Source organism: Zalophus californianus, chromosome 5, assembly GCF_009762305.2.
Source record: "Zalophus californianus isolate mZalCal1 chromosome 5, mZalCal1.pri.v2, whole genome shotgun sequence".
Classification (NCBI taxonomy): Eukaryota; Metazoa; Chordata; class Mammalia; order Carnivora; family Otariidae; genus Zalophus; species Zalophus californianus.
Window position 1 is genome coordinate 133,532,032 of NC_045599.1, and position 20,205 is coordinate 133,552,236.

Here is a 20,205-nt window from a genome sequence, read left to right on the forward strand (position 1 = left end):
TTTGGGGGAACAGATTTGTGTTTACTTAATTTTAAGGGTTTATGAGTAGCTTAGAAGTATATGACATTTAACGCAGTTGAGGAAGTTTTCTACTCTGAAGACTCTAATTTGCCACTGAGAGCTCTAACATTGTGTTATCAGTGCATCTGCTGTGAAACCAAGAGGTTATCAGCAGAACACTAAAGCTGATTAACACTCCACCGAAATGAAAATAGGAGATGAGCTAAGAATAGCAAAGACACATATTTTTCTTCAACACAATGGGCTTTTCACTGAACTATGGATGATGGTATAAATGGTTGATACCAGAATACTAATCCACCACACATAGAGGACACACTGGGCAACACACTTATTTGTAACAGTTGTTTGGTATTCTATGCAAAGAATTTTTGAGATTGTTTACAGCATTTTTTTAAAGATTTTATTTATTTATTTGAGAGAGAAATAGTGAGAGAGAGCTGGAGCAGGGAGGAGAGGGAGAAGCAGGCTCCCTGCTGAGCAGGGAGCTCCACACGGGGCTCGATCCCAGGACTCCAGGATCATGACCCCAGCCTAAGCAGACGCTCAACCCCAACTGAGCCACCCAGGTGCCCCAAAGCCTATAACACCCGGTATTCCCAGGCGGTCTCCCATCCAAGTACTAACCAGGCCCGACCCTGCTTAGCTTGCAAGATCAGATGAGATTGGGCTCGTTCAGTGTGGTATTAAACAATACAATAATAAGAGTCATAAGCAAAATATATAAATATAAGACATTAATGACTTTTCCCATTTGTATTCTATTTTTTATAGCAAAATATATAAATATAAGACATTAATGACTTTTCCTATTTGTCTTCTATTTTTTTTCTATATCTGGTAATTAGCCTAAGTTTAGTTCCAAAATATATAAAACAGTCCTGGACATTTTGCAATATCTCAGTTACCTAGTTCACTTTATTCTATTATATCTTCATAAAAGCAGGGCCAATGTTTTCTTTTTTGTAGGATTAGTTTAACATGCATATTCACTTGGATATCATAAAACGCACAAAGAGTTTAAAATATAATTGATTATAATAGGGATGTATCCAATTTTGTTTATTCAAAAATATTTATGTGGATAATACAATAAACAGACTGTTTAAAACATCTTAACTTTAAAAAATAATGCCTTTAATTTAAAAAGGAAAAACGGATCAACTATTATGGTTAGGTAGGTGAGTTTGAACACTGTATTTACTATATCGGTTCGAAGTCTGGGTATATAAACTAAGCATTTTTAAAGAAATAATGTTCCTAAGACAAGGTAGATTCTAATTTGGAAATCTTACTCTCTATAAAAATATATAGTTAATTTTAAGTAATATTGATTAATCCAAATAATTTCATATATATGTTTCGATTGATATTAATTTTATGCTGTACTTAAAGACAAACTTGAATTGTAAGATGCAAAGGCTCATCTTTGTTCATCTAGTACCAATAATAAGTAAAAAATGATGGATTAATTGAAACTATATAAAACATACCTTACAAAATATAATTCAAAATATTCAAGCATGACATGATAATATTAACAGGAAGACTTCCAGGAAAAGCAGTTAATTAGCACTGAATCATGATGTTACTATCTTTGTGCATGATTTTTTAGTTGTGAACTATCAATAGGCTCTAAGTAAATGATGAATAAAGTGTGATAGCATTGACATAATTTTAGCTTAATCAAGGATGCAACTGGTCTTATCTTTACCATTAATGAAGCTGTGGAAAAATGTTTTCAGCTATATTATAAAATATATCTGTTAATTCATTATTGATTAAGGTTATATTTATGTGTCATTTAAAGTCTAGGTTATACCATCCAACAGGGAATTTTGAGCCATTAGCTAAAACTATTTTCATTTAATTTTAAAGAATATCCATATGTTAATTTAAATGAATAAGAAAGGCCAAGTGTGAAAATATTGAAACACATTTTTAAATTTTATCTACTGCTTTATTTCTGGTAAAAACCAGTATTAATAATGTCAATTTCATATGAAATTATTTAAACAATACAATAATAAGAGTCAAAGGCAAAATATATAAATATAAACCATTAATGACTTTTTTTTAAAGATTTTATTTATTTATTCGAGAGGAGAGAATGAGATAGAGAGAGCATGAGAGGGGCGAGGGTCAGGGGGAGAAGCAGACTCCCTGCTGAGCAGGGAGCCCGATGCAGGACTCGATCCCGGGACTCCAGGATCATGACCTGAGCCGAAGGCAGTTGCTTAACCAACTGAGCCACCCAGGCACCCAACTTTTCCTATTTGTCTTCTATTTTTTCTATATCTGGTAATTAGCCTAAGTTTAGTTCCAAAATATATAAAACAGGCTTGGGCATTTTGCAATATCTCAGTTACCTAGTTCACTTTATTCTATTATATTTTCATAAAAGCAGGGCCAATGTTTTCTTTTTTGTAGGATTAATTTAACATGCATATTCACTTGGATATCATAAAACGCACAAAGAGTTTAAAATATAATTGATTATAATATGGATGTATCCAATTTTGTTTATTCAAAAATATTTATGTGGATAGTACAATAAACAGATTGATCCAATCAATCTCAGAGTTTTTATACAATCCAAAATTGTTACTTTAGTTTGTAAAAGCTAACCAAATTAGCATTGCCCTTGTTTTCTTTCAAATTCTTATTTATTTTCTACACCAATAACAAATTCAGACATACATAAACACAAATTCACATACATAAATACATCTTATTTCACATAGGACATGGTTTGGGGCATTAACTGATAAACTCTAATATCCATCAAACTATCCTCTGAAATTGTGTTTGCATAACACATGTATGTGTATGTATATGAGTGCGGGTGTGAGAAGTTGGAATGGGATAATTAACTTGATAGAGGTGAATAAACTTAATCAAAATTTAGCCTCAAAATGTGTTTAAAAATATACTTTATAGAAATATTATTAAATAACATATATAGGTTCAGACAACAACTAACAATCATACTGTGTAATTGATCTTGCATATTTACTTGTTTAAATACATTGCACAATTTTGTAATTTGCCTCAAAGTATTTCATTATGTACTCTTTTTTAAAAAAAATAAGAAACACAGAGTAAAGGATATAATCCGTTCTGAGATATTCTAAAAATAAAGTTAAATAGTATATGGTACTATTGTCAAAGATCTAACCGATATTTGAAGAGACAAATATTAAATAATACATTGAATAAAAATGCAAATATTAGGAAACATTCTAGATTGCCAATTCTTATTGTTTTGGTAATTCCTAACACATCCATCAGAGGCTCCAACTCCTCTCAGGGAGGGATGGTTCACAGAAAAGACTGGTTTAATTTTTTTCCTGCCATTCTATCAGGATGGTGATGCAGTAAGAAATCCAGTTGTATTATGTGTGTGTGTGTGTGTGTGTGTGTGTGTGTGCATGTTATAAACCTATTTCTTGCAAATCTAAATTTGAAGGCAGAGAACCACTCCAAATTCATGTGGAAACTTGACACATCACAGACAAAAGTTCCTAGGATCACATATATGCACAAAGAGCATATTAACAACATCTAGAATTACAACCAATTACTTTTGATGTAATAATCAAGGGCCTTTTTGATAACAGATGTATGGTAAAAAGGTTGTAATGAGTTATACCCATTGTAGGGAGACCAGTGAACCACTTTGAGACTGAGTTGACAATCTTGTGACTAATGAATGCATGTTTTAAAAATCCCTGAGTAAGTACAGTGTGGCTGGTAAAGGAAGGAAGGAAGGAAGGAAGGAAGGAAGGAAAGAAGGAAGAAAGAAAAGGGAAGGAAAAGAAAAAAGAAAAGAGAAAAAGTAAAAGGAACAAAAAGGAAAGAAAAGAGGGGAAGAAAGAAAGGAGGGGGAAGGAAGGAAGGAAGGTAGGAAAGAAGGAAGAAAAGGAAAAGAAAAGCAAATTGTTTAGATTTGTTAATAAGAATAAATTTTCTTTTTTTTTTAAGATTTTATTTATTTATTTGACAGAGACACAGTGAGAGAGGGAACACAAGCAGAGGAAGTGGGAGAGGGAGAAGCAGGCTTCCCACAGAGCAGGGAGCCCGACGTGGGGCTTGATCCCAGGACCCTGGGATCAGGACCTGAGCCAAAGGCAGACACTTAACGACTGAGCCACCCAGGCGCCCCATAAGAATAAATTTTCTAGTTATCTCAGGAAATTATCTTAAATGAGAAGGCATAGAATTACTTTTTTAAGACCCCTACTTTGGAGTCAGAATTTCACAGATAAGTAAAAGTCTCCCTAGAATTATAGGGCACAGCTCAAACTCAAGCTTGACAAGTACAGATGGAATTTACAAATCTAGACTGGTTCTTTTGTGTATTCAGGCTAGTTATCTGTGCCATATAATATATGTGGGCATCCTTTCTCCAGCTATGTTACAATATATTTCAAGAGCAATATTACAACACAAATGGGCCCTGGTATTTCATTAGGAATATATGTCAATTAATCATCTGTAGTATAGTTACCTGAAAGTAGACTATGGCGTAGAGAAGGAGACTAAATTCTGTAGAAGAGTAAAAATTTTAAAGAGATGCTGGGTCCAGCCTTTGGTTAGTAGGGAAAATGGTGGGTTTGAATTCTAAGTTATCTGTTCTATGTTAAGGAAAGAACTTTCCTTTTTTTTTTTTTTTTTTTTTGAGAGTTCATGGTAAACTATGCCCATTAATGAGTCTCCAGTTCTGCAAAGGTCAAAGCTAAGGAAAACTTAACTGAGTAGGAGCAAGGCTCAGGAGCCTTGGAAATCAGTTAACGAAAATTGTCTGGTGCCATTCCAGTCAGGCAAACATGTATGATCAATCAGACCCACTGCCATTCTCCAGGCACGCATGTGTGGTCTAGAAGAGAAGAGAGAGGGACAAGGAATTCCAACTTGTGACTACACAAGGTAGTAGTCCCATTCTGTAGGTTGCCTTTTAGTTTGGTGGACTGTTTCCTTTGCTGTGCAAAAGCCTTTTATCTTGATAAAGTCCCAATAGTTCATTTTTGCCTTCGTTTCCTCTGAACTGTGGCAGCCAAACTTTGGCGATGTTTCTAGGAAGAAGCTGCTGCGGCTGAGGTAGAAGAGGTTGCTGCCTGTGCTCTCCTCTAGGATTTTGATGGATCCCTGCCCTACATTTTACTTATGTCCACCTTGATTAGAATTGTGGCAGAGAGTATTACCTCTGATTCTTTCCTTTGTTGTGAATTCCTCCTTCTAGTCATTTTGCCCAGAGAAGAATGGATGAATGAGAGAACAAAATCAAAAATATCCTCCACGACCCAAGCAAAACACACAGTAGAGAAATCCAAAGAGGTCAGAAAACAAAAAAGAAAAGAGAAAGGAAACAAAAAAAGGGGAAAAAAAAAAGAGGGAATATAATCACCCAGGTAGACAAAACATCCACCTGTCCTGGGGATATTTTGTTCTGTTTGTTAGAAGACACTAAATCCTAAAATTGCAAAGAAAGCAGAATTTTATATATACAAAAGTAAAATTGAATACAGTGAAAGGAATCCAAAAATGAAGAATATATCTATAAAATGTAAATGTAAAAATGAAAGTTAAAAAAAGACTTAAAAGCAAAGGGTTGATAAAATGAGAAACTAGTTGAAAAGAAGAAAAGAAAAAAAGAGAAAAGGAAAATTTCAAACTGACAAATAAAAGAATCATGAGAAAAAAAACTTGAATTCTATATACTATTTTCCCCTAGGGCTGGAATGTTGCAGGTCTGTGCGCTCGGTAAATTTGGTATTCGCCTGATGTTCCAGCTGGTCTTCTGGGGCAGGGGCCTGTTGCACTGATTCTCAGGTGCCTTTGCCTGGGGGAAGTTGCACCACCTCCTACCAGGGCCTGTGTTCAGCCTAAGTTGCTTCGGGTTGTTCTATGGGGATTTTGCTCCCTGAGGCTTTCAGTGCCCCTTTAGAGGATGAAAATAAAAATGGCCACGCCCCAATCTCCATCGGGAGCGGAAAGATTGAGGCCCCCTCTTCTCAGAAAACCTTTAGGGAAAAGCAGTGTTCACTTTTGTGTCGCCAGACTCTGCAGACTCCTGCGGGGTCATAGTGCATCCTCCAGGGGAAGGGAGGCGAGTAGCCCCGGCCTGCAGTTTGCAGGGCCCCCCATGGAGAGCCCCCCCATGGTGCTGCAGTTTGCAGTTTATGGCAAAGCCAGCTAAACCCCATTCCCTGGCTCACTGACTGTAGCCGGTTTCCCTGCACCAATGCTTGGGAACTCTTCCAGCTCAGGTGCCCCTGTTTTTTCTGTGACCCTAGGGATCCTGAGACCACACCGTCCCACCTAAGATTCTGCCCCAATTCGCCACCTGAGCACCTTTCAGGCAGGGACCTCTCTCACTGGAGCTTTCTTCTTTCTTCTTTCTTCTTTCTTCTTCTTCTTCTTCTTCTTCTTCTTCTTCTTCTTCTTCTTCTTCTTCTTCTTCTTCTTTTCTTCTTTTCTTCTTCTTCTTCTTCTTCTTCTTCTTCTTCTTCTTCTTTTCTTCTTTTCTTCTTCTTCTTCTTCTTCTTCTTCCTCTTCTTTTTAAGATTTTATCTATTTATTTGACAGAGAGAGATAGACAGCGAGAGAAGGAACACAAGCAGGGAGAGTGGGAGAGGGAGAAGCAGGATTCCCACCGAGCAGGGAGACTGATGCAGGGCTCGATCCCAGGACCCTTGGATCATGACCCAAGCCTAAGGCAGACACTTAATGACTGAGCCATGCAGGCATCCCAGGAAGAAACTTTCTAAACACCTGTGCTGCCATGATTCTGGCTGCCGCAGTTCATACTCTGCATACTCTGAAGACCTGCAGTTAGACCTTTGGGACGTGTGAAAGTGAAGCTTTTTCATATAGAATGATGTTAGGCATCATCAACTGGAGTTTTTGAAGATCATTGCAGAAATTACAGATAGCAAATTAAAGGCAAGTTGATTTACTCTAAAAGAGCTAAATATAAGTATTGTTAAAGAATATATCAGTATTGGCCAACATTAAATCAGATGGGAGTTCTGGGTTGTTTGCCTTCGGCTCAGGTCCTGATCCCAGGGTCCTGAGACTGAGATCCACACTGGGCTCCCTGCTCAGCAGAGAGCCTGCTTCCCCTTCTGCCCCTGTCCCTGCTCACACATGCTCTCTCTCTCTCAAATAAATAAATAAAATCTTAAAAAAAATAAGATGGAGTTATATATAAATGACACACAGATGGCATGCAAAATAGTACATACTATTTGTTGTAAATGATTTCATTTATATGAAGTTCAAATATTGACACATCTAATCTACAATTCAGAAGTCAGGGTTATTAAGCTACTCTTTGATACTAGTGTTGGATTTCTGCAAATGATATTTTTCTTCTTACCAGTTGACTCTTTTGTTAGGTTTAGTACCAGGAAGGTGGCTCTGAAGGAAGACTGCAAGGTAGGAAGAAGGAGAAACGATTTGCTCCATTTTTTTTCCTTTGCTTTCCTAACAGACTTACCACAGAAATGGTTCTTTACCCAGCAGTGGTTGGGGTACCACCTCAAGTTTTGTTTTTTTTTTTCCTAGCACTTCCAGAACTAGCATCATTTTATGTGTGTGTGTGTGTGTGTGTATGTGTGTGCATGTGATTATGGAGGCTAACAAGTCCCAAGATCTGCACTCAGCAAGCTGGAGACCCAGGAAAACCTATGGACTATTTCTAGTATGAGTCAAAAAGCCTGAGACTCAGAAGGTATGAATGAGACTCAGGATGGTAGTTCCAGTCCAAAAGCCTGTAGACTACAAACCCAGGAAAAATTGGTGTTTCCGTTTGAGTCAGAAGGCAAGAAAAGACCAATGCTTCAGTTTAAGGAAGTCAGACAGGCATTCCCTCTCCTTCAGCCTTTTTATTCTATTCAGACATTTAATTAATTCTATGAGGCCCACCCACACTAAGGAAGGCAGTCTGCTTTACTCAGCTTATCGATGTAAATGCTAAACACATTTCAAAACATCCTCATGAAAACACCCAGAAAAATATTGAACTAAATATCTGGGCACACCATGGCCCAGTAAAGTTGGCACATACAATTAAGCACTATATCCATTCTTCAAGTTTCTAGATACTAATAACCAAAAGCTTTCTTTGTCACTCCAAGCAGTGACTTCTTTCTGAAGTGACAAGTTAAATATTTCAGTGTTCCCTCAGGTCCCTGTTTCAGGTTCATTTCACCAATAACTCATATTAAATCCACATGTTAACCTTTCTGTTTTGATATACTTAGATTTTGCTTTTCTGATGGGACCTGGCTGGCTCAGGATATGGTTCAAAAGAGTGGTCCCAGAAAAATGAGATTTAGGAATTCATTTACAGGTATCCTTGGACTTGATATCAGTAACAGCCATTAAGAAATAATAGCAATTAGTGACATGTAGTAGCATTAGGAATAATTAATTCTGAAGCAAGAGTCTGGATGATCCAAGGACTAATGCACCTGCCTGTTATGTTAAGAATAATGACTACCAGGACTATGGGATGGGGTGGCTCTTCTGACTATCCTGGAAAGCTTAGAAGTCGGGACAGTGGCTGTTTGGAGAACTATAATTGGGAGAGGATATCAGGAGAATTGCTTAGATTTTTATATAGTTTATTTCCTTAATCTGATTAGCAGATAAAAATATCCATGCTTTTTGTGAAAATGTATCAAGGAATAAAATTGCTTATGCGCTTTTTTTATGTGTTTATTTCAATTTTTCAAAAAATAGGATGTTAAGACTAAGATGAAAAAGGGGGGTGTCTGGGTGGCTCAGTCGTTAAGCATCTGCCTTCGGCTCAGGTCATGATCCCAGAGTCCTGGGATCGAGCCCCACATCGGGGCTCCGCGGGAAGCCTGCTTCTCCCTTTCCCACTCCCCCTGCTTGTGTTCCCTCTCGCTGTGTCTCTCTCTGTCAAATAAATAAATAAAATCTTAAAAAAAAAAGACTAAGATGAAAAGGGATGAAAAAGCTGGCAATGATCATACTGACATATTGACAATTTGAGTATAGAGAAGAATCATGACAGTAATGGATTATAACAAACTGAATTAACTAAAAAATTATGTGACTCCATAAGGAGAAAAGAGAAAAAAAAGTGAAGAAAGTTTCTTTTTTGTAGTGATATGTCAGTTTACAAATGTACAACAATTGATATAAAAAATCACAATTTTTTAAAGATTTAGGCAAAGATAATCGAGATACTAAAAATCATTGTGTGAATTCATTTTTGTTAAGAAACAGACTATTTACATGGTCTCAAAGAATAACCCCTTCGTTTACTTCTTAATTACAAATTGAAAAATACACTTTCATAATAATGAAATCTATCAGTCTCCTCCTTAACTAAATGTTCCATTTTCCCATCACCAATGTGGGACAGCCTGGTATGCATGTTGTATGGCAGGTGTTAAACAGCATCACCCATTTCATGTTCTTTCCAGAAATTATTGACAGAATCTACTCAAAAGGAAATAGATCAATTCACAATGCAGGACACTTTTTTTTTCAGGGTAACCGGTCTGTACTTTCCAAAAGTTCACTGTCATGAAGAACAGAGGGAGCAATGGAAATCAGGTAGGTTGGGGGAGATAAAAGAGACTTCACAGAAACATGCAATGCATGAACCTGGACTGACAAATTAGAAGATATGAAGAGAATTGTGGATCCAGCCAAGGAAAATAGTGAGTGGATATTTTTTGGTTATTTTATTGCATATCTTGATTTCCATAGGTCATTTGTAGTAACTTTATTATGATTACATAGAAACTGATGGCCTTTTTCCTGAGACCTACATGGTGACACACTCAGGGGTGGAAGGTCCTCACATCTGCAGTGATTTGGGAAAAAGAAAGATAGAGAGAGGAGGGACAGATGTGAACAAGATTTTAACGTTTGATGCATCTGTTTGAAGGGTGGATAGGTGTTCACTGTGCATTTGAAATTTAATAAAATAAAAATAAATAATTTAATTAAAAATACACACACACTTATTTTTTTCCCCTCAGAGCTTTTTAACTTCAGATGTACTAATAGAAAAATATTCAATATAAAAGAAAAATACCTTATAAACCAATATTTTGCCATCACAAACTCCCCAGCAATTTCACACTTTAAAAATCCCTAAAAAAAAAACCACATAGACTCCACTGGTAAATACAAAATTTCTCACATAAAAAAGAATATTAATGTACAGAATTAAAAACTAGAGATAAGATGGAAAACTACATTAGTCCTTTTTGGTAATTTTAGCTTGTTGATAAAAATGTAAATGATTGTAGTAAAAAAAAAAAAAAAGCATAGTATGCTACCAGGCTTTATATGTGACTTCTTTACCAAGACTTCATTTTTTTCTCAAATTATTTTTCCTTTGGAGGTAGTTCCTTATAAATATAATAATTAATTGGCTTAGCATTTTGATATCTCTCTCAATATTAAGATAACATATAAGTTCTAGATTTATATACAGGTTAAATCTCATGGAAGAAAATATTAGAATGAAACACTTCTCAAGGTAAAACTGAATATATAAGTTGAGAACTTAAATTACATATTTATTATTCTGAAAGTATTAAAGTTATTAAACATTTTAAGAAGTTATTCTTACATCTAAAATTCAACTTTTCACATATGGCAGCATTGCAAATGAATAAACAGAATAAAAAAATAAAATTATTATCCTGGGTGTTTTTCTTTGTAAATAAAGTAAAGTTAAATGTTTATTAAAAATATTTTTGGTCTGGTTAGGGTGTAGTAAGTTACAAGTGACCACCACTCCTATTAAAATAGTAAGACCAAGCCCTATAAATTACAAAGTCATAGCCTTCTCTTCCCTGTCAGAGCACAAAGCATTAAAAAATATCTAAATAAAATAAATTCTAGAAAAATAATTGCTCTTCATTGGAGATAAGTTAGTTTCCCTTAGCTACTTATCCCAGAAAACTTTTATACTGGGAGCAGAAGAGAATGAGGAGTGAATACACATGGGAAAAGAAATAGAAAAGAAAAAATCCCCACAGACTTTTAACTGCTATGTGTGGCCTACAGGCCAGCAAGATGAATTAGAATCCTGAGGATTCCCAGCCATGGAGTGAGTCTCCTCCCACTTGGCGACACTTTTTCTGACAGTCTTCACCAAGTAAATGTGAAGAGAATGCCAATAGTGGGGGACCAGGAATTAGAGATGAAATAGTTCTCCATAAAGGTGCATAAGGCCGTCCAGGGTATAAGGCAACAGCCCAAATCTCAGCACAAGTCAGGAGGGCTGAGATACATTCCAAAAGTAAGAATGGCTGACACTGAGTGCCAGGTGCAGTCTGATAAAAGACCGTGATAAAGGCAGATGTGGTGAAGAGAGGACATTTGAGACAGTTAAAAATTGAGCAGAAGCAGAGAGCATAGAAAACACACACACCCCAAAATCTAGCAGTATGTTGACAAGCAAAAGGAATCTCCCACAGTAGAGCCAGATTTTATCAGAGCTATAAACCAGAGTGAGACACCCAGTTCCCATTCCTATGAAAGGGCAGGTCCTGATCAACGTCTCAAAATATTTGTAGTGGTGAACTAAATCTTACAAAAGCTGTGTGAAAAGGCCAAATGCAGCTAAGCTACTGACTAGGTATCAATCTTATAATCTAGCAGCCTGATAGAATAGGGGGTATGTTCTGGAAATCATCTTTTTTGTATCAACCTCCACCGTTTGTTTTTTATATACCATGACCTACATACAAGTAAGTTTGTGAAATTCCAAAATAGCACAAACATATACCCATAATCAAGGGAGAAAAATATCAATAGAAGATTTAGGAATAATCAGACAAAAACTTTAAACTATGAAAAAATATTAGTTAAAAATTTGGAAAATGTCGATACATACTTAAACAGATGGCAATTTTCAATGCAGACATAGAAACTATTAAAAGAAGCAAATGAGGGCGCCTGGGTGGCTCAGTTGGTTAAGTGACTGCCTTCAGCTCAGGTCAGGATCCTGGAGTCCCGGGATCGAGTCCCGCATCGGGCTCCCTGCTCCGCAGGGAGTCAGCTTCTCCCTCTGACCCTCCTACCTCTCATGCTCTCTGTCTCTCATTCTTTCTCTCTCAAATAAATAGATAAAATCTTTAAAAAAAAGAAGCAAATGAAAATACGAGAACTGACAAATAAAATAATGTTAAAAAATCATTATTGAAATTCACAGTGAATTAGACACAATTAAAAAAAAAAGAATCGGTCAACTTGAAGTCAATCTATAAATTATATCAAAGATGAAGAGTAAAAGTAATAAAAATTATAAAAGAATATCCAAGCTCTGTGGAAAACATCAAATATTCTAGCATACATTTAATTGGAGTCCCAGGGGAGCAGAAAGAAACTGGATTCAAGACATATTAAGAAAACAGAGGCCATGGGGTGCCTGGGAGGCTTAGTTGTTAAGCATGAGCCTGAGGCTTTGGCTCAGGTCATGATCCCAGGGTCCTGGGATCGAGCCCCACATCAGGCTCTCTGCTCAGTGGGAAGCCTCCTTCTCCCCCCTCTCCCACTCCCCCTGCTTGTGTTCCCTCTCTTGCTCTGTCTCTCTCTGTTAAATAAATAAACAAAATCTTAAAAAAAAAAAAACAAAGAAAACAGAGGCCAAGAATTTTCCCAAAGTGTCATAGTGACTCAATTCAGAATTCCAAGAAGCTTTGTCTTTCCAAAGCAGGATAAATAGAAAGAAAATCAAATGAGGCGTGGCACAGTCAAAGGGCTGCGAACTAAATATAAAGAGGAAATCACAACAAATGCTGGGGTTAGTGGGGAAGGATAAATTCCAAATAAAGAAACAAAAATGATGCCTAAAGTTTCATCAGAGAAAACAAATCTGAGAAAGAAGACATTGGAATTATATCTTTAAAAGTGCTAGGGGCAAAATAAAGTGTAAACCTAGAATTATTTTTTTTTAATTTAATTCCAGTTAGTTAACATACAGTGTTATATTAGTTTCAAATGTACAAAATAGTGATTCAACACCTCCGTACATAACCTGGTGCTCATCACAATAACTGCACTCCTTACTCCTCATCACCTATTTAACCAATATGCACCCCCCCCCACAACTTTCCCTCTGGTAATCATCAGTTTGTTCTCTACAGTTAAGAATCTGTTTCTTGGTTTCTCTCTCTCTCTGTCTCTCTTTTTCCCTTTGTTCATTTGTTTTCTTTCTTAAATTCCACATGTGCGTGAAATCAAATGGTATTTGCCTTTCTCCGACTTATTTCACTTAGCACTTATCATTATGCTCTCTCTCTTGTTAAAGATTTTATTTATTTGAGAGAGAGCAAGAGAGCGGTCATGAGTGGGGAGGGGAGAAGGGGGGAGGGACAAGCAGACTCCCTGCTGAACAGGAAGCCCGACTTGGGGCTCAGTCCCAGGGTCCTGGGATCATGACCTGAGCTGATGGCAGAGGCTTAACCAACTGAACCATCCAGGTGCCCCAGCATTATGCTCTCTAACTCTATCCATGTCATTGCAAATGGCAAGATTTCATTCTTTTTTATTACTGAATAATATTCCATTATATATATATATATATGCATATATATATATGCATATATATGTATATATGTACACACACACACACCTTCTTTATCCATTCATCAATCAATGCACATGGGCTGCTTCTACATCTTGGCTATTGTAAATACTGCTGCTATAAATAATACTGCATGTATCCCTTTGGATTAGTGTTTTTGTGTTCTTTGGATAAATACCCAGTAATGTAATTGCTGGATCATAGGGTAGTTTTATTTTTAACTTTTTGAGGAAACTCTATACTGTTTTCACAGTAGCTGTGCCAATGTGCATTCCCACCAACAGTGCATAGGTAAACCTAGAATTCTTTATCTTAGAAAACAATTTTCGAAATGAGGCAAAATAAATATATTAAAAAAATAAATTTAAGGAAATTCAGTTTGTCTCAGGAGAACTGCACAACAGTTAATGATGAATATTTCTTTACTCTGAAGTTAAATGACACCAGATAGAAGTCCAAATATGTAGGAAGGAATAAAGATAAAAATAAAAGGTAAATAAATGAATAAGCATAACTAATTTGCTCATCAAAAGACACCATAAGAAAAATGAATGCATAAGCCACACACTGGGAGAAAATATTCATTGTAGGTATATCTGAAAAAAAAACTTATTTCCAAGATAGATAAGAACTTTTGTAAATCAGTATTAAGAACACAGCCACTGAATTTAATAAATAAATACATTAACAGTACAAAACTTAAGGATAATTTCACTAAAAACATAAAAATGTTGACTAAGCACATGAAAAATAGTGAACATCATTATATGCAAACTGAACCACAATGGGTTATGCTTCATACCACTAGAACAACTACTATTAAATAGACTTATAATGGAAAACGTTGGAGAGGATGTCGAACAAGTTAACTTCTTATATATTGCTAATGGGTGTGTGAAATGTTAAAACTTTTGAGTTTAAAAAGGAAACATATGTCATGACAAAGGAACAATTTTCATGGAGAAATGAAAATATATGTCTATAGGAAATTACTCAGCCTTATTCATGGTAGACCAAAAAAGGAAACAATTAAAATTCCAACAACTGGGGGGACGCGTGGGTGGCTCAGTTGTTAAGCGTCTGCCTTTGGCTCAGGTCAGGATCTGGAGTCCTGGGATCAAGCCCCACATAGGGCTTTCGCTCAGTGGGGAGCCTGCTTCTCCCTCTTCCCCCTCCCCCCTCCCCACTTGTGCTTTCTCTCTCTCTCTCTCTCACCATCTCTTTCTCTCAAATAAGTAAATAAAAGCTTTCATAAAATTCCAACAACTGGGGATGATTTAAAAATTCTGATATTCTCATATCATGTAATACTACTTAGATATAACAAAATGCCAACTACTGATACATGCTATTACATGGTGGATTTCAAATACACATTATTTTGAAAACATCATGTTGAACAAAGCAAACGGGTAAAAACCATGCATCATATATATATATATATATATATATATATATATATATTAGTTATCTATTGTTGCTTATCAAATTACATGAAAACCTAGTGGCTTAAAACAACAATTTACTGTTTCACAGTTTGTTTGAGTCAGGAAACTGAGCACAACTTAACTGGGTACCTCTGACTTAAAGTCAGTGTTGACTGGGGATGGGGTATTTGAAGGCTCAATAGAGGGAGGATCTGTTTTCACACTCACTCATGCTGATGTTGGGAGGAGTTGTTTTCTCATGGACTGTTCGACTATGAGTCTTCCCTCAGTTCTTCGCTGTGTGGAGCTTTCAGAACATCGAGGCTGGCTTTCTAGGGAAGTAGCAAGATCTCCTCGTGTAGAAGACACAGTCTCTTTACTACCTAACATTAGAAGTAAACTTCTTTTGGCATATTCCAGTAACTAGGTCCAGCATATTGCAATGGGAGGGAAAAACACCAGGGCATGAATATTAGGAAGTGGGAATTATTAGTGGTCATGTTAGAGAGAGTCTACTACACCTATGATTCCATTTATGTAAAATAAAAAGACAAGCAAACTGAGTTATGCTGACTAAAATCAGTAAGCAGCAATGTTCAGTGAATGGCAGGTAAAGTTTAACTGGAAAAAATGAAGGAAATTTTTCTGGGTTATGGAAATAATCTCCATCTTGGTGGTGGTAATTGGGTATTTGCAATTTTTTAAATTTAATACATTGGTGAAACTGAATCATAATATGTATATAACATCTTTTGTCATTTATACTGAAACATTATATATATGAAACATCTTTTGTCATTTATACTGAAACATTATATATATGTGTATATATATAATTTCTTTTGTCACATACTTTAATGAAATTATGAAAACAAAAATAATAAAATTGAATATTTGAACTATTTGAATATTATAGAACTAATAAAGTCAAAATTATTTAAAAGATAACAAAATGTCAATATATCACATCTAATTTTCTGCAAGAAGTATCTAGGACTAAATTCACCAAATCCAAAACTGTTTACAGCATTCTTCGTCATGTTGCTGAGGTGTTAGAGTACACCAAGGATGAGCAACTGGAGAGCCTGTTCCAGAGGACTGCCTGGGTCTTTGATGACAAATACAAAAGACCTGGATACGGTGCCTATGATGCATTTAAGCATGCAGTCTCAGACCCATCTATTTTGGATAGTTTAAATCTGAATGAAGATGAACAGGGAGAACTTATTAACAATATTAATAGGCGTTTGAGGGGCACCTGGGTGGCTCAGTCGTTAAGCGTCGGCCTTTGGCTTAGGTCATGATCCCAGAGTCCTGGGATCGAGCCCCGCATCGGGCTCCCTGCTCAGCGGGAGGCCTGCTTCCCCCTCTCCTGCTCCCCCTGCTTGTGTTCCCTCTTTCGCTGTGTTTCTCTCTGTCAAATAAATAAATAAAATCTTTAAAAAAAAATAGGCGTTTGACAGCACAAGCTGTCAAAATTCGAGCAGATATTGAAGTGGCTTGTTACAGTTATGAAGGCATCGATGCCATAAAAGAAGCCCTGAGAGCAGGTTTGACTTGTTCTACAGAAACCATGCCCATCAAGATTAATCTAATAGCTCCTCCTCGGTATGTGATGACTACAACAACCCTGGAGAGAACAGAAGCCCTCTCTGTTCTCAATCAAGCTATGGCTGTTATTAAAGAAAAGATTGAGGAAAAGAGGGGTGTCTTCAATGTTCAAATGGAGCCTAAAGTGGTCACAGATACAGAAGAGACCGAACTTGCAAGGCAGCTTGAGAGGCTTGAAAGAGAGAATGCAGAAGTGGATGGAGATGATGATGCAGAAGAAATGGAAGTCAAAGCTGAAGATTAACTTTGTGGCAAACAGTCCAGTTTAAGGAACACTAAGCAGCCCTTCCTGGCTGTAAACCCTAGACTTGAAAGTTTTCCAGTATTGAAAATTTCAAAGCTGAATATTTTTTATTTCCAAGTATTTAAATGTTCCAACAGACCAAAACGTGACATGTCCTAAAAGTCAGCTGTTTTCACACAAGAGCTCCAACATTCAGCAGTTTTTAAGGGAGTGGGCCTAACTTCACTAGAGACAAATCTTTAAGAACAGTCATAAAATTGAGCTTGTGGTGTCCATTTCTGATGTCTCCAGACTGACACCCCTTTGTAGTTCAGTGCCTCCCTGAGATTTACCAGGGGCAACCAAAGCAAATAGCCTCAACCTTTCTATATAAAATGTATCAAGCAAACATTAAATAAATTTCTGCATTTCATGTTTGCAAACCATATTTCCATTGGAATAAGCCTATTGTCCCTGATTATGCATATATTTCTTTTTCATATAATGCTTAATTATGATTAATTCAGGAAGCATTTTTTGTTGTACATATTTGTAAATGAGCCTGTTATATAGCTTTAAGTTTTATTTCCCCAAAAAAGTAAAATATTTGTTAAACCAAAAAAAAAAAAAAAAACCCACACACAAACATGGTGAACATATCAAATAGTGCAGAAGGGTGCCTGGCTGGCTCAGTTGTTGGAACATGTGACTCTTGATCTCAGGATCATGAGTTCAAGCCCCATGCTGGGCATAGAGTTTACTTAAAAAGAAAAGTATTTAAGAAGTGGGGGCTTATATTGAAAAGCTACCATGTGCTTTTCGGGTCCTCTGCCTTCCAGGTTCCACTCTCCTAAGCATCCACTACTGTTTTTTGTTGTTGTCGTTGTTTTGGTTGTTATGTCTATGTGTGAATACTTGGCTTAAAGTGTTTTTCTTGACTTACTAACTTCAAGCATTATTTTCTGGTTCCTGTTGAGAGAAGTAAGGACTTGCTCTCTTGAGTAACCCTCTGTTTCCCATTATAGTTAGATTTTCCTTTCTGTAAAAAAAAAAAAAAAGGACTTTTTTGCTGAAACATACTTTAACCATGACATATTTTTTCTAAACAGAAATATTCACTTGGTTTCTAGTCTTGTCAAGAAAGCATAATAAGAATATCTGTTAAAAGAATCTACAGCACACTTGGCATATATTATTACTAGATTATAAATTTGTTTTTTAACCTAAGTGTGCAGAGATGGTAGTCACTGATGTTTATGTGTGTATGGATGTATATATGTATCTGTTACAAAATTCCAAATGAAATATAAAAGGGTAAATATACATATTAATAATGCAGCTTTTCTATTCTTACCTCATACGTACTTTCTGTTCTCAGCCCACTGCAAAACTTCCCATCCGATCAACCACATATATATTTGTGATTTTTGTTCTGGTTACCTCTTGTTACATAACAAATGATCCCAATTTAAGGTATGAGACACCGTTTGATCATGGTCATGGCTTCTCTGCATTGGGGTTTGGAGAGGACACAGTGGGGACAGCTTGTTCCTGTTCCACAAGGACTAGGTCCTTGGCCTCGAGGATTCTAGTACCCGACAGTAACACTAATGATGGGGGCTGGAATTCACTGGATTCTTTTCTTTAAAATGTTTGATGACTGGCCTGGGATTGCTCTTAGGCTGGACTCCGCAGGGGCTGTTGATCAAGATTCCTTGTTGGGGCTTTTTTATGTGGCTTGGAATTCTCACTGCCTGAAACAGGTGCCAGAAATGGAGCATCTGAGAAGGCCCATTCAGAAAGACGATTCTAATAGTGCAAGTTTGCCGGGAGACCAAGATGAAGCTGGAGGGCCTTTTGTGATCTTGCCTTGGATGTCCCCTAGCATTGCTCCTGCTTCACCGTATTAACCAAAATCATCAGAAGCCTATTTCAAGAGGAGTTGACAAAGACTCCAGCTTTCTATGGGAAAAGTGACCAATAAGTTATAACTTTTTTTTTTTTTCTGCTGCTACTACCTCATGTGGTAATATAGCACTCACCTAGGGTCACTATGTGCTGATCAGCATTCATCTTGCATCCAGGTGTTACTTGTAGCAGCTCTTTGCTCTTATATCAATTCAAGGATTTTTCTTATCTGCCAATGTTGTTCACTATTAGACCCTTTACTACTGATCCGCAATTCCTTGAGTTGTCAGATTTTGTTTCCTGTATGTAAGAAAAGAGCATTGCTCAGGTCCCTATCATATCCCCATCAAAATGATATTATTTTGTGCCCTGAATGAGCTATGTAGATCCTAGTTTCCTTTTCCTGTGCCCCACCCCCTGCCCCACACTGTATCTTAAAGAGTCCTTCATGGAAACATCTTTGGATTCTGTTCAAATATTCTATAAATGTTTTGTCTAATGAAACTCAAAAACTGTAGTCTATAGATACAGTGTTGTATCCAACACAATCCAACTCCCTTCCTCCTCATCACCCTTCAGAAAACGGGAGTCACATGAAAATTTATCTAAACACTCAACATAACCTTAAAAACATTTACATTCGCGCGGGACGACTCTGCTACACTTCACAACTCTCCAGCCCTTTGTATCCTTCATATAAGACATCTATAATTTCTTCTATAAGGATGAAAAAAGGCACATTTCTATCTACTGAGACTCTATGCTACCCACTATTCATGGACTTCTATCCCAGTGCCATATAGCCTCGCAAACCAAACAACACAAAATTCTGTTTGATTCATACTCTTTCCTCTGACAACACAGCAGTGATAAATAGGAGTCTCAACTTGGTAAGACTTGATAAGTAAACACAGCAGCTTGTTCGTTTTTTAAATAAAATAGGTAAGTGTTTGAGAATCTAATAAACAAAAAATGCAAAGCTACAAATGAAAACACGATTAGAAATAAGAAGTGCACTATACCAAGTGATATGAGGAAGACAAACTGTAAAGAATAATACAAAGTGCAATCAATGCCTATATGCCACAAATCTAGCGGATTTTAAGTATAATTTTAATTGTTCCAAAGAGCATTAGAGACTCTATATTAGTTTGATTTGTGCATTTGTGTGTGTAATTTTGAAATATATTTGAGATAAATAAATACTGAATATTTCACATTCATTTTGTGATGATTGCTAAGTTTTCATTCCAAAACTCTTATAATGCTTGAAAAGGATAACACATGTAAAACTAAATTATAAATTTATCTTTATACATTCATATGTGTGGATAGACATATAGTTTTATACATTGTACCTATACATAAAATTCTAAATAAAAATCTTAGAAAATTAATCTAACGGATAATTAAAAGATTATTCCACT

At 36.4% G+C, this 20,205-nt stretch overlaps 1 protein-coding gene and 1 pseudogene across 1 annotated transcript; one reads left to right on the forward strand and one right to left on the reverse strand.

The window, feature by feature from the left end:
* Positions 1-599: 599 nt before the first annotated feature.
* On the reverse strand, positions 600-718 carry LOC113929975 (annotated as a pseudogene).
* Positions 719-16,496: 15,778 nt separating this feature from the next.
* LOC113928459 (eukaryotic translation initiation factor 2 subunit 1-like) lies at positions 16,497-16,903 on the forward strand. The gene has a single exon (XM_035727770.1). The coding sequence runs from the start codon at positions 16,610-16,612 to the stop codon at positions 16,889-16,891; it is 282 nt and encodes a 93-aa protein (XP_035583663.1). The 5' UTR covers positions 16,497-16,609; the 3' UTR covers positions 16,892-16,903.
* The last annotated feature ends 3,302 nt before the right edge of the window (positions 16,904-20,205 follow it).

Excerpts from the sequence above, each read along its gene's own strand:
- LOC113928459 (XM_035727770.1), top strand. The coding sequence starts at position 16,610 with ATGCCCATCAAGATTAATCTAATAGCTCCTCCTCGGTATGTGATGACT.